Below are 26,837 nucleotides of genomic sequence, written 5' to 3'. Positions count from 1 at the left end.
TGCTTCTTTTGTTTAAGCCTCAACTTCCTACAACCAGAAAATCTTTTCCCTTTCCTAGCCTTTAAAATGATTATTGAAACAGACTGCTAAAATATGTTTTATCATCCTTTATTTTGTACAGGGTCGGCTGTTACTGAGAAGTCGAAAAGCGTGTCGGTAGCCAGTAGCAGCAGGACTGAAATTTCAAGTCAGACGGTCCAAACCACCAAAAAGGTTGTTACAAAAACAGAGCACACCCAGAAAACAACAGTCATCGTTGACAATGTGGTCCAGGAATCAAAGGTGGAACATTCAGTGACAAGTGGGGGATCCAAAGTCAAGTTTGAATCCAAAATCCAAGAAGGTAGGATGAGGCGAAAACCAAAGCTGAGATTTACTTTCACGGCCACTGTTTGCTTTATAGAAACTATGTTTTCCTGTCCATTGAGAGGACAATTTTTGGTAAACTGCCTAGCAGCAAAATATGGAAGTAACCAGGTTTACTAATCGAGAGCTCACTAAAACTGCCAGCAGACTCCACAAATAAGTTCTAGGATATTCACAATGAATATGCATTAGATATATTTGCATGTAATGGACCTCCAATACATGGAAATTTATCACATTTATATTTATTTTGGGTATCCTGAAAACTCAAGCTCAAGGAAACAGGTTTGGAAGGCCTTTGCACCAAGACAATGGTTCCCAAACCTGTCCTGGGGAAAGCCCACCAATCAGATTTTCAGAACATCCCGATGCATATTTATGAGTTAGAGTTGCATGAAATGGAGGCAGTGCATGCAAATCCAACTCGTAAATATTCATTACAGATACCTGAATATCTGAATGGCTGGGGTGCCCCCCAGGACAGGTTTGGGATCCACTGCACCAAGTCTTAGCCTTGCTTATTACATCAGGTCATGTCTTGTAGAAAACATCCATGGTCATTCATCTCCATTCAGCCAAACTGATATACTTAAACATGGCCTGAAGTTTGATGTAGGTTGGCGGGGAAGGTACTGGCGCACCACCATGATGATGCCCAGGTTGGTTGCCATCTTCGTCCCCCCCCCTTATTACACCATTGACCTCTTGCATATTCATTGTGGATCTTCTGAAAACCTGACATGCTGAGTTTGCTGGGTTGAGAAGCATTGATATAGTGCAGAGGTAGGGCATTCCGGTCCTCGAGAGACGGAGCCAGGTCAGGTTTTCAGGATATCCACAATGAATATGTATGAGATGGATTTGCATGCACTGCCTCCTTGAGATGCAAATCTATCTCACACATATTTTTTGTGGATATCCTGAAAACCTGACCTGGCTCCGGCTCTCGCGGACCGGAATTGTCTATCCCTGATATAGTGGAATAGTTATGCAGCGCTGGTGGTAGTTTTACCAGATGTTCTTAGCAAAATGAGAACATTACCGCACAGTGAACTTGTGCCTTTAACTTTTGCAAATCTGGTTCCGAGAACTTAAAAGTCTCTGATTGTGGCTCTCTGTATTAAGTTCTCCAGCGAGCCACTGAGCAGTATGCATCTAAACCAGCGTTTCCCAAATTTTTATCCAGTGCGACCTTATTTTAATTCTTGAAAACTCACACAAGCCTAGATGACCAACACAAACCAGGTGGTCCTCCGTATTCCTTCCCCTTCCATTACCCCAAGGTGGCAAAGTAATGGCAGCAATACCAGAAGCAGCAGTCAATGTAGGGCCTTAAGTCACTGTCAGGTAGACTTGGCCAGAACCATTGCTCATCCCTGGTAATAGAAATAGATGTCCGCTCTCCCCTGCAGTGGCTTTGCCCTTTGCGTGAGCTACGGTCACCAGACAGTTCGAGTTTAGAAGTTCCGTCATTAGTGGCTGTGAGGATTTCAGGGAACCATGCAGGGCCCATTGATATGGAATGCCTTACCTCTGCCTTTGCACCAGTCTAACATGCTCTGGCAGTTAAGGTTACCAGACTTCCGGATTTCCCTGGATATGTCCATCCTTTTGAGGACATGTCGGGGGTCCGGAAGGCTTTTCAAAACCTGGCACTTTGTTCGGGTTTTGAAAAACTTTCCTTTGTGCTGGAGATTGTAGAGAATGACACGGTGACAAAATTCATCACCGTTCCCGTCCCCGCGGATAACCGCAGGAAACCATCTTCATGTCATTCTTTAAGGAAAGAGGGAAGAATCAGAGTATGAATGGCCACAACCACTGACCCGCAAGCTTTGCTTTGAATAATGCTGGTGTAGAAGGACCGAGGTTGAAACAGACACTACAGAATGACAGTCTCTGGTATCCAGAGCAGATATTGTGATGTCATAATGCCTCATTCCACCAGTGCCTAAGAGCCAATCACATCAGTGATGTCACAATGGCTTCATTATCCTTGGCTCACATAAGAATCAGAGTATGAATGGCCACAACCACTGACCCGCAAGCTTTGCTTTGAATAAGGACTGAGGCTGAAACAGACACTACAGAATGACAGTCTCTGGTATCCAGAGCAGATATTGTAATGTCATAATGCCTCATTCCTCCAGTGCCTAAGAGCCAATCACATCAGTGATGTCACAATGGCTTCATTATCCTTGGCTCACATAAGAATCAGAGTATGAATGGCCACAGCCACTGACCCGCAAGCTTTGCTTTGAAGAATGCTGGTGTAGAAGGACCGAGGTTGAAACAGACACTACAGAATGACAGTCTCTGGTATCCAGAGCAGATATTGTGATGTCATAATGCCTCATTCCACCAGTGCCTAAGAGCCAATCACATCAGTGATGTCACAATGGCTTCATTATCCTTGGCTCACATAAGAATCAGAGTATGAATGGCCACAGCCACTGACCCGCAAGCTTTGCTTTGAAGAATGCTGGTGTAGAAGGACCGAGGTTGAAACAGACACTACAGAATGACAGTCTCTGGTATCCAGAGCAGATATTGTGATGTCATAATGCCTCATTCCACCAGTGCCTAAGAGCCAATCACATCAGTGATGTCACAATGGCTTCATTATCCTTGGCTCACATAAGAATCAGAGTATGAATGGCCACAACCACTGACCCGCAAGCTTTGCTTTGAAGAATGCTGGTGTAGAAGGACTGAGGTTGAAACAGACACTACAGAATGATAGTCTATGGTATCCAGAGCAGATATTGTGATGTCATAATGCCTCATTCCACCAGTGCCTAAGAGCCAATCACATCAGTGATGTCACAATGGCTTCATTATCCTTGGCTCACATAAGAATCAGAGTATGAATGGCCACAACCACTGACCCACAAGCTTTGCTTTGAAGAATGCTGGTGTAGAAGGAGCGAGGTTGAAACAGACACTACAGATTGACAGTCTCTGGTATCCAGAACAGATATTGTGATGTCATAATGCCTCATTCCACCAGTGCCTAAGAGCCAATCACATCAGTGATGTCACAATGGCTTCATTATCCTTGGCTCACATAAGAATCAGAGTATGAATGGCCACAACCACTGACCCGCAAGCTTTGCTTTGAATAATGCTGGTGTAGAAGGACCGAGGTTGAAACAGACACTACAGAATGACAGTCTCTGGTATCCAGAGCAGATATTGTGATGTCATAATGCCTCATTCCACCAGTGCCTAAGAACCAATCACATCAGTGATGTCACAATGGCTTTATTATTCTTGGCTCACATAAGAATCAGAGTATGAATGGCCACAACCACTGACCCACAAGCTTTGCTTTGAAGAATGCTGGTGTAGAAGGAGCAAGGTTGAAACAGACACTACAGATTGACAGTCTCTGGTATCCAGAACAGATATTGTGATGTCATAATGCCTCATTCCACCAGTGCCTAAGAGCCAATCACATCAGTGATGTCACAATGGCTTCATTATCCTTGGCTCACATAAGAATCAGAGTATGAATGGCCACAACCACTGACCCGCAAGCTTTGCTTTGAATAATGCTGGTGTAGAAGGACCGAGGTTGAAACAGACACTACAGAATGACAGTCTCTGGTATCCAGAGCAGATATTGTGATGTCATAATGCCTCATTCCACCAGTGCCTAAGAACCAATCACATCAGTGATGTCACAATGGCTTTATTATTCTTGGCTCACATAAGAATCAGAGTATGAATGGCCACAACCACTGACCCACAAGCTTTGCTTTGAAGAATGCTGGTGTAGAAGGACCGAGGTTGAAACAGACACTACAGAATGACAGTCTCTGGTATCCAGAACAGATATTGTGATGTCATAATGCCTCATTCCACCAGTGCCTAAGAGCCAATCACATCAGTGATGTCACAATGGCTTCATTATCCTTGGCTCACATAAGAATCAGAGTATGAATGGCCACAACCACTGACCCTCAAGCTTTGCTTTGAATAATGTTGGTGTAGAAGGACTGAGGATGAAATAGACACTAGAAAATTGCATGGGTTTATTTCCCGCGGTTTTCCGTGGGGACGAGAACGGTGATGAATTTTGTCACCGTGCCACTCTCTACTGGAGAGCATCCGACAAGAACAGGCAGCATGGGGCGGGCTTCGGGGACAGGATTGGGGTCGTGAGGAGGCAGGGATTGGGCAGGCCTGGGGGCGGGTCTAGGGGGTCTGGATTTTCCAGATGGAAAATCTTGAAACCCTACTGGCAGTTTACAAAAGGGGTGAAAACTGTGTTGTTCGAGTGCTTCTTTGATGTGAACCTTGTGACTGCTTGAGGAATGGTAGTTCTGTTTCTCTTTTGCTGTTTTGTATCATTTAGTGTGATTTTCAAGTTTCAAGTTTTATTTTAGTTTGATGAATCACTTATTTAGTTTTACTAAGCGAGATACAACATTAATAAAAATGTGATTTTTGTTCCCCGCTTAGATTTGTAGACAGGCGGGCTATAAATCATTTTAAATAAATAAATAAAGATCTACATTTTGAGATCTACCAGGTATCAGTGATATAGACTGAGATAAGATGCTAGGCTCAATTGACCTTGGAATGGCTTAAGTTCTTAATGTTCATATGCACATTCACGGACTCAGGCCTTCTGCACAGGTTTTGTCTGTAACAGGAAGCCCATGGGGGAGAAGGGGACAGACCCTGCACTGACTATCACTACTGGTCAGAATGAATATATAGAGGGAAAGTCAAGCTCTTGAAGAGTTTGGCTTACCAATAGGATGCCAGTACCACTTTGAAGTAGGGCAGGAGAAACTGAGATGACTCCTGACCCCACAAATGGGGTCAGTTAAAGGGTAGTGGAATTGAGGGAGGAGTAAAATGCAGGGGTATGCTACAAAACGTGCACACAAAATCCATTGCACACAATTGCCGGGTGGAGTGGGGGGGGGCACAAACAAAGAGGAGGTGAGGGACTAGACACCAATTATCTCCTGTTTTTTAATTTTCTTTATTAAAAGTTGTTTCATTTAAAAAAAACAAACAAACCCCAAAAAACATTAAAAAAAATTAAATCCCCCAAATAAAACGAACAAAACAAAATGAAAAAAATTTGCAGGGCATCCCATTATCAATTTTAGGTTTAAGTTTTCATGATTGTGATTCTTGCAGAATTATTTATGAGGGGCCACCAAGAAGAGAATGATGTGGAGCCATGAAGCTTGCAAGTTATGCCACTCTTTTCTTGAAATTTTTCATTTCATACCATTGAAACGAAAAGTATGGCATAACTTGTAAGTTTCATGGCTTCCACATCATTCTCTTCTTGGTTGGGTTGAGAACTTTTCAGCAGCCCCTTACATAAGAACATAAGAATAGCCTTACTGGGTCAGACCAATGGTCCATCAAGCCCAGTAGCCCATTCTCACGGTGGCCAATCCAGGTCACAAGTACTTGACCAAAACCCAAGGAGTAGCAACATTCCATGCTACCGATCCAGGGCAAGCAGTGGCTTCCCCCATGTCTTTCTCAATAACAGACTATGGACTTTTCCTCCAGGAACTTGTCCAAACCTTTCTTAAAACCAGCTACGCTATCCGCTCTTACCAAACCTCTGGCAATGCATTCCAGAGCTTAACTATTCTCTGAGTGAAAAAAATTTCCTTCTATTGGTTTTAAAAGTAACTTTTTCGAGTGTCCCCTAGCCTTTGTAATTTTTGACAGAATGAAAAATCAGCATAGCGAGGCTAAGAGGCACCTCCCCTGTGCCCTCCTCTCCACTTCCTCCCCCTCTCCTTTCACACCTACCCACCTTTGCCTGCACAAGCAGCTTCTTTAGTTTGCTGCTCACGCTGGCATGCCCTCTGACATCACTTCCTGGCCCTGCGACCCAGAAGTAATTTCAGAAGGAGCCAGGCCGGCGCGAGCAGCAGGCTAGAATAGTTGCTCATGCTGGTGAATATTTTTTTTAAAAGTGCGTGGAGGCGGGAAAGGGAGAGTGTAAGCGTGGTATGGGAGGGGGGTGCTGAGAGGTGCCGGCACCCCTACCAAGATGACGTCCGGGGCGATCCACCCCTATAATTATGCCACTGGGTACTGTGGCCTAAACAGGAAGGGTATGGGTCCAAGAAAATGTCTCTGACATTGCTTCCTGGATGTCCTGCCGTCATCTGAAACTAAATATGTCCAAGACTCAGCTGCTCCTCTTTCCTCTTAAACCCTCTGCTCCTCCTCCTCCTTTCTCCATCTCAATAAATAATAATACTGTAATTGTTCCAGTCCCCTCTGCTCGCAACCTTGGAGTGGTTTTCGATTCCAACCTCTCATTTTCTACACACATCCAACAAGCTGCCAAGACCTGTCACTTCTATCTCTTCAATATCAACAAAATTTGCCCCTTCCTCTCTGAGTACACTATCCAGACCCTTGTCCACGCTCTTGTAACTTCATTCTTAGATAACTGCTATCTACTTCTAACTGGTCTCCCGCACTGTCACCCTTGCAATCTGTGCAAAACTCTGCTGCGCGACTCATCTTCTACCAACCACGCTACAGTCATGTCACCTCTCTCCTTAAGTCACTTCACTGGCTCCCTATCTGCCATCGCATACAGTTCAAGATCTTATTGCTGACCTACAAGTGTTTTCATTCTGCTGCCCCTCAATATCTCTCCTCGCTTCTCTCTCCTTTATCTCTCCTCGCTTCTCTCTCCTTTATCTCTCCTCGCTTCTCTCTCCTTTATCTCTCCTCGCTTCTCTCTCCTTATACATCTCCCAGAGAACTCCGTTCCTCGGATAAGCCGCTCTTAGCTGTACCCTTCTCCTCCACTGTTCCTTACATCTATCTGCCCCCTATGCCTGGAATAACTTACTCGAGTTCTTCCCTTCCTGTGTTTAAAAGCAGACTGAAAACCCATCTTCAATCCTTAACCCTACTCCTCTGCCCTCCAACCCAGCCAGCTGATTAACTGTTCCCCATGACATCCCATTTGTATGTCTTGGCTGTTTAGATTGTAAGCTCTTTCCAGCAGGGACTGTTTTCTTCTTCTTTGTGACTCAGTGCAGCATGCGTCTGGTAGCATAAGAACATAAGAATTGCCGCTGCTGGGTCAGATCACTGGTCCATCGTGCCCAGCTGTCCGCTCCCGCGACGGCCCTTAGGTCGAAGACCAGTGCCCTAACTGTGTCTAGCCTTACCTGCATACATTCTGGTTCAGCAGGAACTTATCTAACTTTGTCTTGAATCCCTGGAGGGTGTTTTCCCCTATAACAGCCTCCGGAAGAGCGTTCCAGTTTTCTACCACTTGGGGTGAAGAAGAACTTCCTTAAGTTTGTACAGAATCTATCTCCTTTTAACTTTAGAGTGCCCTCTCATTTTCTCTATCTTGGAGAGGGTGAACAACCTGTCCTTATCTACTAAGTCTATTCCCTTCATTATCTTAAATGTTTCTATCATGTTCCCTCTCAGTCTTCTCTTTTCAAGGGAGAAGAGGCCCAGTTTCTCTAATCTCTCACTGTACGGCAACTCCTCCAGCCTCTTAACCATTTTAGTCGCTTTTCTCTGGACCTTTTTGAGTAGTACTGTGTCCTTCTTCATGTACGGCGACCAGTGCTGGACACAGTATTCCAGGTGGGGGCGTACCATGGCCCGGTACAGCGGCATGATAACCTTCTCCGATCTGTTTTTGATCCCCTTCTTAATCATTCCTAGCATTAACATAAGAACATAAGAACTGCCATCTCTGGATCAGACCTTTGGTCCATCAAGTCCAGCGATCCACACACACGGAGGCCCAGCCAGGTGTACACCTGCGTAATTCTAATCACCCATATCCCTCTATGCCTCTCGTAAGGAGATGTGCATCTAGTTTGCTTTTGAATCCTAGAACAGTGGATTCCGCAACAACCTCCTCTGGGAGAGCATTCCAGGCATCCACCACCTGCTGCGCGAAGCAGAATTTCCTGATATCTGTCCTGGACTTGTTCCCCCCTCAGCTTCATTCTGTTTGCCCTTTTTGCCGCTACCACGCATTGCACAGACGGCTTCATTGACTTGTCGACCAGTACTCCCAAGTCTCTTTCCTGGGGGATCTCTCCGAGTACTGCACTATAGCGCTATAGAAATAATTACTTACCATGCACTGAGTAATTCACAGTTAGTGCAGGAGGCATTAAGGACTGGGGTCAATTGATGCTTCTTTATACAGATAAGTTTGATATAGTTACCGTATATGAGTTTTTTGTATTACAAGATACTTTTTTCTGTTATACAGTAAGCTGAAGGGAAATGGTTTGGAGAGAGTGAGGAGCAGATGTGCATGGAAATGGGTAGAAAGAGAAGGGAACACAGGGGAGGGAAGGGAAGAGCAGACACATGTTAGTGGGTAGGAGAGAGAATGGAGAAGATGCTGCATGTTAGTGGGAAGGGGAGAGAGGGGAGCTGAGAGGATAAAGAAAAAAGGGCAAATGCTGTATTAGGAAGACAGATACTGTCACCTGCCGGGGTCTCGGTAAGGTTAAGAAGACCCCCGGTAGAGGGTAGCACACTCCCTACGCGGCTCCCAAAGGGGGAGACCTCACTGGTGTCTCACTATCTTGGGCTTTGCTAAAAATAAAGCACCGTGAGTCAAGTTGAACCAAAAATAATGTGTAAAGTTTAATTAGTCACTTAACACACAAAACTATAAATCATATCAGATATTATTAGAGTCCAAGTTTCCTTTCTTCCCAAACAAGGGCAAAAAGAAAGAAAAACAGCAAATAAAAAGACTTTTAACTTTCACCCAGTCCAGTGAAAGCACAGCAAGCTTTCTATCAGGTATAACTCCAGTCCAGGTTTTAGGGCTTGCTCTACCTGGTCACACAGTCTCTAAAAAAACACAGCACAATTAGTCTCTTAAGAAATTATCCAGCCTTGAGCTGGAGTCCTGGGCTTACCAATCAACACAGTCCAGTTTCTTCACCAGGTATTTACATTCTTGGATATAAAGTAAACTTTAAGCAGGAACAAAAGACAAAACTGAAGCCTTACTGCAGGCTCCTATACTTCCAGCCCTGATTAGCTCACAGTCCTTTGGTTCCTCTTGAGCTTCTGCACAGCTGCAATGTAGCAAGCCAATCAAGCTGGTGCAGCACTGCTCTAAGCTTGTTTTTACAGCACAAACAATCAAAATTAGTTCTTCCAAAACTCCTCTCCACTATTATTCCTGTACAGCCTCGTACCTGCAGTGTTTAGTGGAAAGTTGCCAAGCCCACATCCATGGCTTCTTCCATAACGGTCTCCGGCATACACCCTTCATCCAGGTCCATGCTTTCTGGTGTATCCAGCTGCTCTGCTGGTTCCTGAGGCATTGAAGCCTCACACTCCATTGGCTCTGGAGTGAGGTCTGGCCTTTTCCTGGCCCGGATAACTCTCTCTCCAGACTCTCTTGGGCAGCCTCCTTTAATGCTCTGGAGAGCTGCTTAAAAGGCTTAGGGCCACGCCCTACACTGGGTGTTTGTGTGCCTAGCTTGTGTGTTCTTGGGCTCCCCCTCAGGCTACAGGGCAGAATACCACGGGGAGATTGATTAAACCTCTTAGTGTGACTGGAAGCTTTTCTGGGCCGTGGAGTTAACCTATACTCTGGGTACTGCTCTAGGTTAGAAGGCGCAGGATAGGCAGCTGGGCTTTCAGGATCTTCTTCCTGATCCTTTTCAGGGAGAGACTGGTCTCGAGTAAGAGACTGAGACCGGGGTTTCACTCTGACATGACCGTCTCGGGGAGCGGAAATGTCACAATACCAGATCTGAAAGGAGAAAAGGAGGAGAGAGATGCTAAAAACCACCTGGGGAAGGGAAGGAAAGATGGAAGGGAAGAAGATAGAGATGCCAGACTATAGGGGGAGCAGAGGGAAGAAGTTGGGTGCCAGACCAATGTGGAGGGAGAGATGGAAGGGAGAGGCACAGTAACAGAGCGGATACCATATGGAAGAGGCAGAGAGAAGGCAAACAGTGGATGTAAGGAAGAGAATGACCAAGGAGAACACAGGCTCTCTTCACCCATCCCCCAGCAAAAGGCATACAAAGCAAAAAATTATATGACGAACTACTAGCCTCCAGAGCAGCGAAAATAGACTTCCACCTCTCCAAGCTACTGACCAAGACGACTAACTACAAAACATTCAGGAAAGAACTGAAAACTATACTTTTAAAAAAATTTGTGAAATGAGCTAACAAAAACCTTATAAACCCTCCCCCAGATCCCATCGTTCAGGCTAATCTTCAATTCGTGTAAGCTCACTCTATCAACTCTGTAAGCTCCCTGGGAATGCCCAGGCCAACTCTTTTTGTAAACCGTCTTGAACTGAAAGGTGTTGGCGGGAAAGAAAACACTAATGCAATGTAATGTAATTATTAGATGGCTATTTGACTAGTAGAGGGTTTGGTTTTTTTTTATCTGTGATGTGTCTTCCCCTTTAAATATTGTCTTGAAGTAGGGTGGTCCCTGTTTCAGTGGAGTTGTTCTCTACACTGAGGTGACACTGAGGGGTTTTTTCTCCACTTTATACATCAATCTAGTCCCTGCAGGCTATGTTTTGTTACTATTTCTGAAGGCCTCTTGGACGATTTTGTTGTTGTATGTGCAAAAGAAACCCATTTGGAAAAATAAACTTGAAAGAATCAGGCAGGATTATATGGGACTTGTCTGTCTCATTTGTGGATTTTGTTTTTGCTGTATTTTGTGGTATGTATTTTGATTTCTCGTAATTTTATGCTTATTATCGTGTATGTTGTTTGTAATCCACTGAGGACTTGCACCTGGTAGAATTCAAATTTATTGAAGTATTTTTGATTTGGGCTTTTGTTGGTAGAGCGTGGCCTAGTGGTTAAGGCGCCGATATAGAGACTCAGGAAGACCTGGGTTCAAATCATGCTTCTGTTACTGAAACTTATTATAACCTTAAGCATGTTTAGTCTCTCATTGTGAGTAGGACAGGGACATGAACAAGGGCCAATGCAAGGTTTGTGGGTGATTTAAAAAATTTTAGCACCTTTCTCCTAACACCATGATTGATACCTCCCAACCAGCCCCTGTTGCCATCTTAGGACCTGCATCACTGCTAAAACATCTTCTCAGGTCCTTTTATTTTTAATCCTCCTAGAACTCTTGGGTGTTGGTGGTATAGAAAAAAAATAAAGTTATTATTAAATATACACTGGGTGAATTCCAGGTGCTAGAACTCAAAAACTAGGTGGACCCTTGGCTCCACCTCTTCTTCCTACTTGGATATAATCCCATAGGCCCTTGGCTTTACCTCTTTTTTCTACTTGGATATATTCCCATGGACCATTGGCCCTTCCTCTTCTTCCTACTTGGATGTATTCCCAGAAGATTGAGACATTGCTGCCCAGCCTGTCATTAAGGGATGCTACTTTTACTCGCCTTCAGAAGCTGCCACTCAGTGCTAATGTATGACATGCATACCTGGCTATACCTGCTCTTTCAGACCAGACAAATGAGGTGATGGGAAAGGAAGGATAGAGATGTGAGAGGGGAAGAAACCAGGATATTGCATTAGCATAATAAACCAGTGTGAGACACAGATCCTCCATAAACACAGCCAAGCCAGAGTATACTGTAGAACAAAAAATTTGTTAATGGGTTGTGTTTAATTATTTACTGAGACCTGAAACTCGGGAGTAATCAAAATTATCTCACCACTCAAATACCAAGGAAGTGGTTCCTGCTAGATTACAGTTGGTCAGTGTGGAAATAAGAATATTACCTTAAACTTCAGCATTCAACAAATAAGGAAGGGTCTGGCTTCTGTTAAACCATAAAGTCAGCAATTCACAATGTTCAACTGAGAATTTTCTTCTCTTGACCATTCTTATGGGTTGTTGTCCAAAGACCCTGAAGGGCTATACCTTCCTGTTCTAGGGCCTCTCTATCATGCCTGCTCTGGGTTTTCGCTTCCCCCTAGCGCAGGGGTAGGGAACTCTGGTCCTCAAGAGCCGTATTCCAGTCGGGTTTTCAGGATTTCCCCAATGAATATGCATGAGATCTATTTGCATGCACTGCTTTCAATGCATATTCATTGGGGAAATCTTGAAAACCTGACTGGAATACGGCTCTCGAGGACCGGAGTTCCCTAACCCTGCCCTAGCGGGACCATATCCTCCTTGCTATGCAGTCTGTAGCTAGAACTCTCTTGTGAGGGAGAATACTTAAAGGGAACCGGGTTTATTTCACACACGCCATCACAGAAACATGAGGAGAAGCAGGAGGTACAGGATTAGGATTACCATGTGGCTCCAGAAAAAGTAGGACAGGTTGAGACATCTGAGTTTTACTTCCATTGCTTTCAGTGAAAGTAAAACCCGGATTTCTCAACCTGTCCTCCGTTTTCTTAATCACACCATCACAACAAAAGGACAATAAGTTACAATTTGGAAGGCATCTGTGTACAATGAGATGACTGATTATCCCCTGAAGCAACCCAGGTTCTTGGCAAAGCAAGATTCCTTGTCGGGAGGTTGTGTGAGACATTAACCACAGATGAGACTTACTCTAGGCAGATTGATGTCCATTCTTAGTCCCACACCTTAAGATAAGTCCTTTGTGTGCACCTGAATGGCTTACTTTCATTTTTGAAATATTGCTTTGTTAAGGGGGAGGGGATTTTTTATGCCAATAAAATGATTGAAAGCAGCTGTAAGTTGAATGCATGATAATGTTGCTACGTTAGTTTGAGGCTTTTTTTCTCCTCCCTGTTTTTTAACCTGCAAAGTAGAGAATGACATGGTGACAAAATTCATCACCGTTCCCGTCCCTGCGGATAACCACGGGAAATAATCCCATGTAATTTTCTAGTGTCTATTTCAACCTCGGTCCTTCTACACCAGCATTCTTCAAAGCAAAGCTTGCGGGTCAGTGGTTGTGGCCATTCATATTCTGATTCTTTCCTCTCTCCTTAAAGAATGACATGAAGATGGTTTCCCGCGGTTATCCACAGGGATGGGAACGGTGATGAATTTTGTCACTGTGTCATTCTCTACTGCAAAGTTTCTGGTGGAGTGCCTTTCATAGTGTTACTGGACGTCTGCATTTCCAAGGACATGTCCAGGGGTCCGGATGGCTTTTCAACACTCAGCACTTTGTTCAGGTTTTGAAAAGCTTCCCAACAAAATCGCGTCAGAAAGGGGCATCCACACATGCACGGACACAATGTGATGATATTACACGCGTGTGCGCATGATATCATTGTGTTGTGTCCACGAATGCTCGGAAGCCATCTGGGGTTGGGGCAGGGAGGTGGAACAGGGCGTGGCAGAGGTGGAACTGGGTGGTTCTGGGGGTGTGGCCATGGGTCCAGATTTTTCCGAAGGAAAATCTGGTTACCCTAGCCTTTCAGTGACCATAACATAAAAATATATCTTTTATTAGCTCCTTTTTCTGGAGCCATTTGGAAACCATATACAAGACCCAATAAAAGGTCATGTGAAGGGCAAGAGAAAGAGTGGCCAGGGAGGGCTGTAAAAGTGGTCAGATATAAATCACTCTAGGATAAGGTGACCATACATCCCGTTTTGAACGGGACTGTCCCGTTTTTAGCTCACCTGTCCGGTTGTCCCGATGCACAGCTTCAGGATACCGAAATGTCCTGTTTTCAGAAGGAGCGGGACAGGCAAGCTAAAAATGGGTCATTGCCACCTATTTGTCCAAGCCACCGCCGCACTAACATCATCTTCGTGCAGTGACTGCACAAGCCTTCCCCTCCAAAGTCAATTCTGACGTTGGAGAGGAAGTTCCGGGCCAGCCAATCACTGCTTGGCTTGCCTGGAACTTCCTCTCCGACATCAGACTTGACATCGGGTGGAGGGAAGGGGTGGGGAAGGCTTGTGCAGTCTCTGCATGAAGATGATGTTAGTGCGGCAATGGCTTGGACAAATAGGTGGCAGTTGTGGCAGCGGAGGTAGCTTGGGGGGCCAGGCTGGGAGAGAGAATGAAAGACAGAGGGGGTGGGAGAGATAAAGAAAGACAGAAAGGGGGGGGAGCTAGGAGAGGGAAAGACAGAAAGAAGGTGGGGGCAGGGAGAAAGAAAGAAGGAAAGAAAGGATGCACAGTCAGAAGGAAGTGCAACCAGAGACTCATGAAATCACCAGACAACAAAGGTAGGAAAAATTAATAATTTTCAATTTAGTGATCAAAAAGTGTCAGTTTTGAGAATTTATGTCTACTGTTTATATTTTGCTGTCTATATTTTGCATTATATTTTCCAGTGGGGGGGGATCCGGGAGGATCCGGGGGAGGGTCCTGTCCCGTTTGGTGGGAAAAAATAAATAGTCACGTTACCCTAGGGCAGGGGTAGGCAATTCTGGACCTCTAGAGCCGGAGCCAGATCAGGTTTTCAGGATATCCACAATAAATATGCATGAGATAGATTTGCATCTCAAGGAGACAGTGCATGCAAATCCATCTCATACATATTCATTGTGGAAATTCTGAAAACCTGACCTGGCTCTGGCTCTCGAAAACCAGAATTGCCTACCCCTGCCTTAGGGCCATGTGGAATCTAGTAATAAGCTTAATAACGGACCACGTCTGTTAAAGGCAATCTTGTGAACCATTACCCAGAAAACAGGAAAACTTATCAAACTTCTGCCACATTGTAAAACTTGCTCTACACCAGGGATCTCAATGTCCCTCCTTGAGGGCCGCAATCCATTCGGGTTTTCAGGATTTCCCTAATGAATATACATTGAATGCAGTGCATGCAGATAGATCTCATGCATATTCATTGGGGAAATCCTGAAAACCTGACTGGATTGCGACCTCTGCTCTACACTTACTGAAAATATCCCAAAATGTCTCTGGGGAGAACTCATGCATCCAGTACCAACAAAATCATATTCGCTCTTTGAAGACATATATTTTGGTTTTACTTTTATAATATTTTGAGATAATGCAGTAACATGCCATGTGCATTTATGGAGTGATTGATTGATTTGCAGAACGAAAAGCCCTTACCAGCGGTGATGCAGCTGCATCGGTGTCAAAAACATCAACTGCCATTGAAGGTTAGTGGGAAATCTCCTTGTTAGAACTGACTATGTGTGTTTTATTGTTAAGGTCTTTTTTTATAATGCTCAATCCCCCTCTTTTATGAACGTATAGTGTGGGTGTTAGCAGGGCAGGATTAATTCGTCGATGGCCCCTAGGCACACAAGTCCACTGGGTCCCCTGCCCTGCCCCACCTCACCATGCGCCAAGGCAGAAACAGGAAGCTGCGTCAGAGGGAAGCTTTGGGCAAGCAGCACCGCTTGCACAATTACAGTTCCCGTTGCCTTGCTTACCCGTGTTGCTTACTTGTCTTAATTTCTGTCGATGGGGGAGGGCCGCATTGCAGATCGGGGGGGAGGGGGCCCATGTTGCTGATCGATGCTGGAGGGGTCCATCGCCGTTTGGAAAAAATAATTTTGATGCCCTCTTTCATCGGGCCCTCCCTGACCATTTCGGGCCCTATTGGTTAATCCTGCCCTGGGTGTTAGCGCTAACTGCTCCGATGCTCATAGGAATTCTGCTCCTCTTTTACGAATGCATAGGGTGGATTTTAGCGCTGGCAGTGGCGGTAACTGCTCCAATGCTCATATGCTATGCGCTCGTAAAAGAGGGGGAATGTTTTCTATGTTTATATCTTGCGATTGGTTATGAATTGTGATAAGTGGGATGCTAGTATTGTAACGAACATAGAAAGAGGGTAACGTTCACAAATTTAGGGGGAGGAATTCATCAAGTGGCACTAAACAATTTATTTATTTTATTTAATTTTATATCCCATCCTCCCAGAAGAGCTCAGAACAAGTTTACATATACAGTAAAACCTTGGTTTAGGAGCATAATTCGTTCTGCAAGCATGCTCGTAATCCAAAGCACTCGTATATCAAAGCGAATTTCCCCATAGGAAATAATGGAAACTCAGACGATTCGTTCCACAACCCCAAAACTTTAATACAAAATACTGTACATACTTGTATTGCAAGACCTCGCTCATTTAGAACAGTCACTACACTCCCGCAGCATCGGAGAGAGAAGAACCATCGGTTCAGTTGTGATGATGTGACGCGCTTATACTGTATGTACTTGTATTTAAAGACTATACTTGTATATCAAGTTAAAATTTAATAAACTGTTTTGCTTGTCTTGCAAAACTCTTGCACACCAAGTTTCTTGCAATCCAAGCTTTTACTGTATAATAAAACGCATTTATAAAAAGTAATGGCAAACATGGCATGGCAGAATATTGTCTGACAAAGAAGGCTAAACATAATTAACAAAGCATGGTAAAAACATAATATGAGAACACATGGTATGGTGAGCACAGTACGGCAGAACATAGCATAGCAAACAAAGCATTACAAATATGGCTAACTTAGTATGACAAGACAGTATGACATGTAGCATGATAAAACCTATCTCGGGAGACCTAGAATGGCAAATATTGCGCAGCATCATGGTAGACATAGTATGGCAAATATACCCCTCCCCCTTTACAAAAGCGCGGAAGAGGTTTTTAGCACCAGCCGGCACGCTAAATGCTCTACGCTGCTCCGACGGTCATAGAGTTCCTAAGAGTGTCGGAGCAGCGCAGAGCATTCAGCGTGCCAGCGTGCTCAGGGGTGATATGATAGAGACCTTCAAGATCATGAGGGGCATGGAGAGGGTGGATAGGGACAAATTCTTCAGGCTGAAGGGGACAACAGGTACGAGGGGACATTCGGAGAAACTGAAGGGAGATAGGTTCAAAACAAATGCAAGGAAGTTTTTCTTCACCCAAAGGGTCGTGGACACTTGGAATGCGCTACCGGAGGAGGTGATCGGGCAGAGTACGGTACAGGGATTCAAACAGAGACTGGACAGATTCCTGGGGGATAAAGGGATCGTGGGATACTGAAAAAGTATAGTGGGATACTGGGATACTGAGAAAGTATAAACCCAACCAGGTCGAGCATGTGCAAGACCGGAGGGCTAGGACTTCGATGGGAAGATAGGACTCATCAGGAAGCCAAGATGGCATGGGGGCCCCTTCTGGTGATTTAGACAGGTCATGACCTGTATGGGCCGCCGCAGGAGCGGACTGCTGGGCGTGATGGACCTATGGTCTGACCCGGCGGAGGCACTGCTTATGTTCTTATGATGCTAAAATGCTCTTCTGTGGAGGGAGGAGGATGGTGTGGAAGATACGACGTATGATAAAATGTGAGAGAAATTGTGATAATATGGCAAAATGTGGCAAAACATTGTAAGACGAAATTTGGGTCAACGCATGATAACCACATTAGCACGCACTAATTATTAGTATGCACTCAGCGCTAAGACACATATTATACTCCTATGGATGTCTTAGCATTTTGCACATGCTAAATTGGTTAGCACCCACTTGATGAATTCCCCCCTTACAGGATCAGGATATATTAGTAACCATCATTTATGAAATAACTTTTATAGGTGACTGCCTAGTCAGGTCTCTTGAGCATGTGAGGGACCTGGCACACAATTGTGTTTATTAAGGGGGCTTGGCTGGGACTGGAGACATCTACAGGTGGCCGGAAAAGCAATAGCATATGTTTTAGATCTTCACTCTTGCCAACAAAACTTGAATTGCTCTGAACCAGTTCTTTGACTGGATACTTTCAAAAAGTCAATGCAGAAAGGGACAATTCTTCAGCATGAAGGAGTCTGGGACTGGTTTTCCTGAGTGCTGAACTAAGTTTTCTCTTTAATAAAATGTTGAATTATGTTTAGCTGCAGACCTAACTTATCTCGTGTTTTAGCTTGGGCATTCTAGCTTCTTATGGTTATCTCAGCATACACGATATTATATTCCGCCTCCTGGATATGTAACAGAAAGACTGCAAAGCTTAGATAAGTGACCTGCTAGTGACCTGCTAGTGTGAGCTTAGGACCAATGATTGTTAAGAAAAGTAACACGTGAAAAGTTTTTTCTAGAATTCAGTTGTATAGCCAGAAAAATGAATAAATATATCTGTAACTTCCTGGTTTTGGGACTTCTGAAGCTGCCAACTTGGTGCTTGGGATTTGCATATATGCTGAATAAACCCTGTTGCTTTCTTCAAGTCTCTGATTATTGTGTCTGAGTGACCTTTCAAGCAGAGGCAGGTTCTCAAAACTAAAATGTGCCTTTAATGTACTCGCTAAACCAGCTCCAGATGGTTTATTTCACACATATCTTAGTGGCATATTATCAAAATGGCTTTTCTGAGTTTTCTAGCAGTCTCTGATACCTCAGTGCAAATGTAGTACAATGAGGTCATTAAAATTAAAATGAACACTCCGAGCGATTCTCTATAATCACCGAGTGATTCCCTAACCTTCTTTGCCATATTTGCGGCCAAAATATGTCAACAGGTCATAGCCTTACTTTCTGATCAGTGCCTAAGCATATCAGAGAAGGGGCCTATGGCTCTGATTGGCTCAGATGCCTAAGGCCCCCCCTTAGGCGGGGCCTTAAGCAACCTGAGCCAATGAGAGCCTTAGGCCCCTCCCCAGCACATCCTAGGATGCACTGGGAAGGGGATGGACCACCATTTTGTAAGAGGAGGGCCTGCCAGCCAGAGCAGGGCACAGGGGAATTGTCAGGGGGGGCAAAAGTGGGAGAGAGCGGCATCTCTCCCACTTTGGGGGTGGGGTGTGTGTGTAGAGTTGGGGCATGGGAGGAGTTGTCGGGGGATTAGGTGATGGTAGGAGAGAGAGGCCATCTTTCTTACTGCCAGGGGGTGTCGGGAGGTTGAGCTACGCAGCAGGAGAGTGGGCATCTCTTCTGCCGATCTTTTTTTTTTTTTCTAATGCAGGTGTATTCTGCACATGTGCTGATCGCTATCACCAGTGACTTATCTCAAGTAAATTTAGCAAGCCTACGCTCTGCTTTGCAAACCTGATTTGAATGTGTTGTCTTTGGAGAATGACTTACTTTTGTAAAATCGTTACAAGAATGGCTTTGACAGCAGCCCATCAGTTTTTACCGCAAAGCTTTCACAATCTTTCCCTGAGTTACTTACCCTGCCCCAAGCTTCTCTCTAAACATTATTTTACTCTTTTGCAAGAACAGGATATTCTCTGTCACTTTCCTTCCTTGCAAATTCTTCGTCATAAGGCGTATGGGAACAGACTTAAAGATCTCAATATGTATACTTTGGAGGAAAGGCAGGAGAGGGGAGATATGATAGAAACATTTAAATAACTACATGGCATAAATGCGCATGAGTCAAGTTTCTTTAATTTGAAAGGAAGCTCTGGAATGAGGGCATAGGATGAAGTTAAGAGGTGATAGGCTCCGGAGTAATCAAAGGAAATACTTTTTTACAGAAAGGGTGGTAGATGCATGGAACAGTCTCCTGGAAGAAGTGGCGGAGACAGAGACTGTGTCTGAATTCAAGAAAGCCTGGGATAGACACGTGGGATTTAATCTATTCTAATCTTCCATTTGTGAGTCACACATATCTTTACAGGCTCAAGGCTGATCAAAGAGAAGGGAAAGTAGAGGAGGAAGGGGGTATGAAGAAGCTAGAGGAATGAACATACACTTCCCCCTCCCCATTCACGGTTTCTGCACTCGCGATTTCACATAATCACGTTTTTATTTGGGGGGAGGGGGAAACCCCCCTCCTATTTTTGCCTTCCCCCCCCGGCATCCTGGCCTTACCTGGTGGTCTAGCGGGCTTTCGGGGCAGGAGCAATCTTCCTATGCTCCTGCCCCATGCAGATCGCCAATAGGAAATGGCTGTCGTGAGCTCCCACCGTAGTCTCGAGAGACTAAGGGAACTCACGGCAGTCATTTCCTATTGGTGATCTACATGGGGCAGGAGCGTAGGAAGATCTCTCCTGCCCCGAAAGCCCACTAGACCACCAGGTAAGGCCGGGATGCTGGGGAGAAGGCTGGAGGGAGGCGGGGCTGGGTCAGAGCTGGATATTCGCGGTATTTCCCTATCGCAGTCCGGCTCTGCCCCTATCCCCCGTGAATAACGAGGGAGATGTGTAGAAGTAGGGGAAGTTATACAGAAACTAAGACAGTTAATTGTCAAAAGGTGAGTCTTCAGGTTTTTTTCTCTTAGAGAGAGGAAGAGATAATGGTTACTGCGGATGGGCAGACTGCTTAACCAGGCTGTCCGAAGTAGTGCTGCCCGATTCACAATTCGAATCGGTTCACCAATTCACTTCGGGTGAATTGATTCGAATCGATTCAAAACAAAAAAAAAATCGGCTATCCTGATTTGGCTGACCCTCCCCCCTCCCCCCCCTAAAGCAGGAGTGGCAGCGCTGCTCTTGCTGGCCGACCGCTGCCGCACCTGCTTTAGAGGGGAGTGTCAGCCGGTTAGTGCTGCTGTCCGATTCCCCTCCTGGTATCCGGTTCCCCCCCCTGGCGTCTGGCTTCCCCCACCCCCGGCATCTCGCTTCCCCCCTGGCCTCCCCACACCGTTTACCTTATAGAAGCAGCCTTCAGACAAGATCGCGATGCTAGCGATCTTTGCACTGCTTTGGAGCTGTTTCCTCTGACGTCAGAGGCAGGATCGCGGCGGAGGAAACAGCTCCGAAGCAGTGCAAAGATCGCTAGCATCATGATCTTGTCCATAGGCTGCTTCTATAAGGTAAACAGTGCGGGGAGGTCAGGGGGGAAGCCGGACACCAGTGGGAGGCCAGGGGAAACACGAAGGCCTTCCTGGGGGGGGTTGGGGGATGGGGCAGCCTTCAGGGGGACAGGTAGACAGGGCTTCAGGGGTGAAATGCAGGCCTTTAAGGGGGGAGACAGGCCTTCAAAGGGGGGCAGACAGGCCTTCGGGGGGACAGGCAGGCCTTAAGGGGTGGGATGCAGACTTTTAAGGGGGGGACAGGCTTTCAGGGGATGGGGGCCCTGGTGTAGAAGTACACGGAAGGAGGGAGGGAAGGGGAGTTCAAAGAGACGTGCATATGCTGGACTTTGGGGGGGAAGAAATAATGGGTCTGAAAATAGAGGAGAGGGAGAGAAATGATGGACCATGGGATTTAGGGAGGGAAGGAACAGAAAGGGAGAGAAGTTGGACAAGAGGGATGGTGTGGAGGGGGCATAGAGATACTGGACAGGAGGGTAGTTGGGAAAAGAAAGGGAGAGATGGTGGACCCTGGGGTGGTGGGGAAGAAGGGAGAGATGCTAGATGAAAGGGTAGTTAAGAAAAGATGGATCTGTGGAGGGAGATGAAAAAAAGGAAAGATGCCAGACCTTTGGGGAGGGAAGGGAAACAGAAGGGGAGGACAGAGATGGCAGATGGATGGTTAGCACGGAGAAAGAAGAAAGAAGGAGACCCTGGCAAGCAAGTTATCAGAAGACAACCAGAGCCTGGGACCAACAAGATTTGTATAATGACCAGACAACAAAAGGTAGAAAAACTAATTTTATTTTCTGTTTTGTGATTACAATATGTCAGATTTGAAATGTGTATCCTGCCAGAGCTGGTGTTGGACCGCGAACGTGAGTTAGGATTTAACAGAGAGAGGAAAAGTCCTTTTTGTTTCTTTATTTTATTTACACCACAGCGCCAGTGTGGTTAGGAGAAGCCTAAGTGGGTGAAAAAGCTATAAAATAAACCCACCAGGTTATTTGAAAACAAACAAACAAACAAACAAAAAAAATCCCCCACCCAATTGGGCAGGAAAATCGAATCGAAAAACCAATTCAATAGGCTGAATCGAATTGAATCAAATTTTTTTTTTCTGAATTGGGCAGCACTAGTCCGAAGGCAGCTGCTGTTGCTGCGGTGGTCACTGATCCTCCATATAATTTCCCCTCCTGAGTAAGCACTGAGTTGCGAAACTCGAGTCGGGGGGGAAGATTCGTGTTTCACGGCGTTAGGAATGTTTTAATCAAGCACTAGCACTTTCAACATAGCTGCCTGTTTCGTGACCCATTATCGAGCAAGCAGATAAGTGGACATTTATTTTCTGCATTGTGAATTATATCTTGAATGTGGTGGAACAGACATTATAGTTGCAATGATGGTCTGATGGCAGCCTATGTATAGTTTACTTCACGTTTGAATATTTAATAGGTTGTGGGGTTGAGCACTATAAATTATTTAAAAGATATTTTTGATGTATAAACTGTGTGATTTGGATAAGTATTTTGTATTATTATCACAGTAAATTAGCAAGATACTCCCATTTATTGAACTATGTTTCTATAACCATAAAGTTCTCTGACATCACAATGCAGGTGTAAAGAGCCGTGGAGGGGCATAATCAAAAAAAGCGTCTAAGTCTCCTTTTGGCCTAAGTCCTTAAAAGTTCAACCCAGAAGCTGGGAAAGTGTCCATAACCAAAACAAACGTCCATGTTTTGATTATGGCCTTCCCCTGCCTAAACGCCCAATCTCCACTACGTCTAAAAGTACCCCCACAGCACGTCTACACTTTTTAGCCATAATGAAACAAAAAAACGCTTAAGCCAAAAACGTCCAACAGAAGGGCTTTTAGGCGAAGGAGGAGGCAGTCCTTCACAAATAAACAAATAAACGATGAGCAGTTGTTTCCATATTCCACATTCTGGGCTAATAATGTACAACAGAGAATTATTATTATTTTTTAAAATATCTTTATTCATTTTAAAACCAAAAATAAGTGCAACATATTATACAGACATTTTATACTTTAACAGCACTTAAATTCTATCAAATTATATTTTATGACAAATATATATATCATCCCCCCCCCTCCCTTCTGCATATCCAACAATTGCACTCAAATTAAAAGTATTTCCTCACCCTGGACATGTATGATCAAAGGGCAATATCACCAATCACTCATTACAGAATTTTGTCAATGGCTCCCAAACATCCATAAATTTCCTATAATGTCCCTGTTGTATGACCATCATATGTTCCATTTTAAAAGTTTGGCATAGAGATTCCCACCAAAAAAGTATAATTTAACCGATCGCAGTTTTTCCAGTTCCTCAAAATAAGTTGAATGGCAACCCCTGTCATAATAAAGAGGAGTTTATTATTATGGGAAGATATTTGGCTTTTGGCCCTCATAAGCGTACTAAATAGTACAGTATCGCACGTCAGTGCCACAGGATTTTCCAGTACTTCATTCACTTGATTCCAAATGGATCTCCAAAATTTAAGTATCAAGGGGCAATAGAACAAAAGATGGTCCAATGTCCCTACATCGAGATGACAGTGAAAGCATCTATTAGGCAACTGAGAATTATTGACAAATTAGCAGAAACTCACGGAGCTTTGCAGTGGTCCTAGCACTGTTCCCTCTAGGGGTCTCAAAGTCCATCCTTGAGGGCCGCAATCCAGTCGGAATTTTAGAATTTCCCCAATGAATTTGCATGTTATCTATGTGCATGCACAGCTTTCAATGCATATTCATTGGGGGACTTTGAGATCCCCAAGCAGGAGTCCTCCACTTACAGTCCTGCCACTAGAGCAGGGGTGTCCAATGTCGGTCCTCGAGGGCCACAATCCAGTCGGGTTTTCAGGATTTCCCCAATGAATATGCATGAGATCTATTAGCATACAATGAAAGCAGTGCATGCAAATAGATCTCATGAATATTCATTGGGGAAATCTTGAAAACCCGACTGGACTGCGGCCTTCGAGGACCGACATTGGACACCCCTGCACTAGAGTGCACTGTTTCACTATCACATTTTCATTATTAAGGGACAGGCAAGCTCTGGAGTACTTCAGGGAACCTGCCTGTCCCCAGCAAGTGAAAACACAATATTGACACACCGCTCCCTATTGGTAGTAATATGGTTAGAGGACTCCCGCTCACCCTGGAAGGAACACTGGGCCCTAGCCTAGGGTTACCAAATTTTCCATTTGGAAAATCCAGACCCCTAGACCCACCTCCAGGCCCACTCAGTTCCACCCATCCCCACTCCCACCCCCAGACCTGCACAGTTCGACCTATCCATACCCCATCACACCCCAGGCCCCCCCCCCCAGCTGACTGCTCTCATTTGCGGATGCCCTCCTGCCCGACGGTGATTTGATAGAAGCTTTTCAAAACCTGGGCAAAGTGCCGGGTTTTGAAGAGCCATATAGACCCTCGGACATGTCCCCAATAGGAGGACATGTCCGGGGAAAACTGGACTTCTGGTAACCCTACCCTAGCCCCATCTCCCACCACCCCACCTTCATCCAGGTACTCTCTGTCCCCTCTCCTCCCTCCCCCATCTCGTTCTCTCTATTTTGTCAACCCCCCTCCCCTCTGGCTCTCGTTTCCTTTTCCACCACCTCAAACACTCTCCAATTCCCTTCTCAAGAAACTGTTTCTTTTTTTTTTCACCTTCTACCAGCACTTTTTCTGTCTGTCTTTCTTTCTCTTCCTATCCCTGTTCCCCAAGGCACTCACTTACTCTTTCCCTTTTCTCCCCTCACACCCCCCACCCTCTTTTTTTCTTCTCCCATTCTCTCTCCTGCTTGGTTCCCACAGTCCCACAGTATTGAAAGACAAGCATGACAGCATTTCCAGATGGCTCAGTGACAAGTATAACAACTTGCTAGGATGTGCATCAACAATCAAAGACAGGCTTGAAAGACAGGAAATTAACAGTAGGGGCGCAGAGTTCGAGTTGGCAGTAGGTAGATTACCCTAAAAAAACCAGAGATATAGACACTAGAGAAATGAGGAGATTTGCAAACACATTAAGGTAAAGAGAGAGACTCTTAACCCATTCCTCAGACTCTGTCCTTTTACGTTCAATTTTCAGGTTGCCCTTAGCAATTTACATAAGATAGATCTGCATATGGTGAAGGCAATGTATCTAAATATTTTTATTGCATATTCACTATGGATATGCCGAGAACCAGAATGGTTCCCTGGTAGAGAATGACACGGGACCAAATTTTTCCCCGTTCCCCATAGGAACTCAATTTCCCTGTCCCGCCCCATGAGTTTTGGCCTTGGCCTTGCCCCATTCCTGTAAGTTCTGCCTTAATCGCACAAGCGTAGAACACATAATTTTAAAGTGAGGCTTGTGCAGATGAGGACAGAGCTTAGGCATTGGTGGAATGAGGCATTATGACATCACAATTTGAGCTCTAGAATGTTGCTACTTAGGATTTTAAAGTGCAGATGAGGACAGAGCGTGCAGGAATGGGGCATGGACAGGAAAAGAACTCGCTGGGACGGGATGGAAAAAAATTTGTCCCCATGTCATTCTCTAGTTCAGGTCCTGGGTTGAGAACCATTGTGTTAAAGTCAGTGCATTTTTTCCAGCAAAAAAAAAAGATGCTGGTACTCAAATACTATGCCATTCTTCAGAAATGGGGTGATCACCAAGGAACCCACACTGTATTAGCCAGCCACACCCCCCTGCAACCAACTATAATGGAAAAGGTGCTGGTACACAGTACCCCTGAGTACCCCCTCAAAAAAGCCCTGGTGAAAGTAGTACTTCAGTAGAATTTAGAGTAGAAGGCATTACAGCATGTCGAGGGACTTGTAAATACAAGGTCCTGTTTCAATGCATTCTTTTTTGGTAATTCCACAAGGGTAGGTGCTCTGGTCCTTGAAGGCTACCAACCAGTCAGGTATTCCAAATTACTTTATTGAATATGCATTAGATAGATTGCATGCTCTTTCTCCAATGTATGCAAATATACCTCATGCATATTCATCAGGCTTACCTGAAAAACCTGATTGGTTTTTAGTCCTTAAGGATCGAAGTACCCACCATATATGGTCATCGGATGAATATCACCCCCCCCCCCCTCATTGCCACTGAGATTGGTCCCAAGACTGTCAAAACCAGTAAACAAACAAAGGGTCAGAGGATAGTGTAATAAACATATCTTCTCATAAGTTATCCGCAGAGGAACTCTTCATTCTCCAGCGTGATATGTTGTTCGGACCATCAGTTCATTATGGTGCATTTGCTGTTAGGTGCCACGTTCAAAGATTTTAAGAGTTTTAAAGTTAAAACTCTTTTTTGGAACAAACGAGGATCGGATGGACTCCACACAAAGCTAAGTAGATTCCCGACAAGGGCCCCTGTTTCACAAACGCTGTATCAGGGGAATATGCATAAGAAAAAAAGAAAAAATAATAAGCACTTAACATTGCAATATAATAAATGTGGAACTGGTTACTCACAATCACCAGCTCAAAAAGCCTTTCAACACTTGTGTGTATACAACAAAAATGGCAACTATTCAAAATCAACTGATCCACAAATGCTGTGCTCTGGTCATTTATACGTGTTCTGGGAGCCCACGTATTGGCATGCTCTCTATACAATTTCCCTCCATATTGATCGGAGAAGGTTATCATGCCACTGTACTGGGCCATGGTGCGCCCTCATCTGGAGTACTGCGCCAAACACTGGTCGCCGTACATGAAGAAGGACACGATACTACTCGAAAGGATCCAGAGAGCAACTAAGATAGTTAAGGAGCTGCCATACAGCGAAAGATTAGAGAAACTGGGCCTCTTCAC

At 44.8% G+C, this 26,837-nt stretch overlaps 1 protein-coding gene across 3 annotated transcripts in view; it reads left to right on the top strand.

Moving 5' to 3' along the window:
- The window catches only part of MYBPC1 (myosin binding protein C1), a 216,669-nt gene that overhangs the window by 28,861 nt on the left and 160,971 nt on the right, over positions 1-26,837 (top strand). For all 3 annotated transcript variants that reach the window (XM_033952331.1, XM_033952330.1, XM_033952329.1), the window contains exons 2-3: positions 122-343; positions 15,348-15,413. In XM_033952331.1, coding sequence (XP_033808222.1) covers positions 122-343; positions 15,348-15,413 — 288 coding nt within the window. The remainder of the gene's footprint in view (positions 1-121; positions 344-15,347; positions 15,414-26,837) is intronic.

Source organism: Geotrypetes seraphini, chromosome 7 (genome assembly GCF_902459505.1).
Source record: "Geotrypetes seraphini chromosome 7, aGeoSer1.1, whole genome shotgun sequence".
Classification (NCBI taxonomy): Eukaryota; Metazoa; Chordata; class Amphibia; order Gymnophiona; family Dermophiidae; genus Geotrypetes; species Geotrypetes seraphini.
Note: the sequence above shows the minus strand (reverse complement) of the source record. Positions and strands in the feature narration are given on the sequence as shown.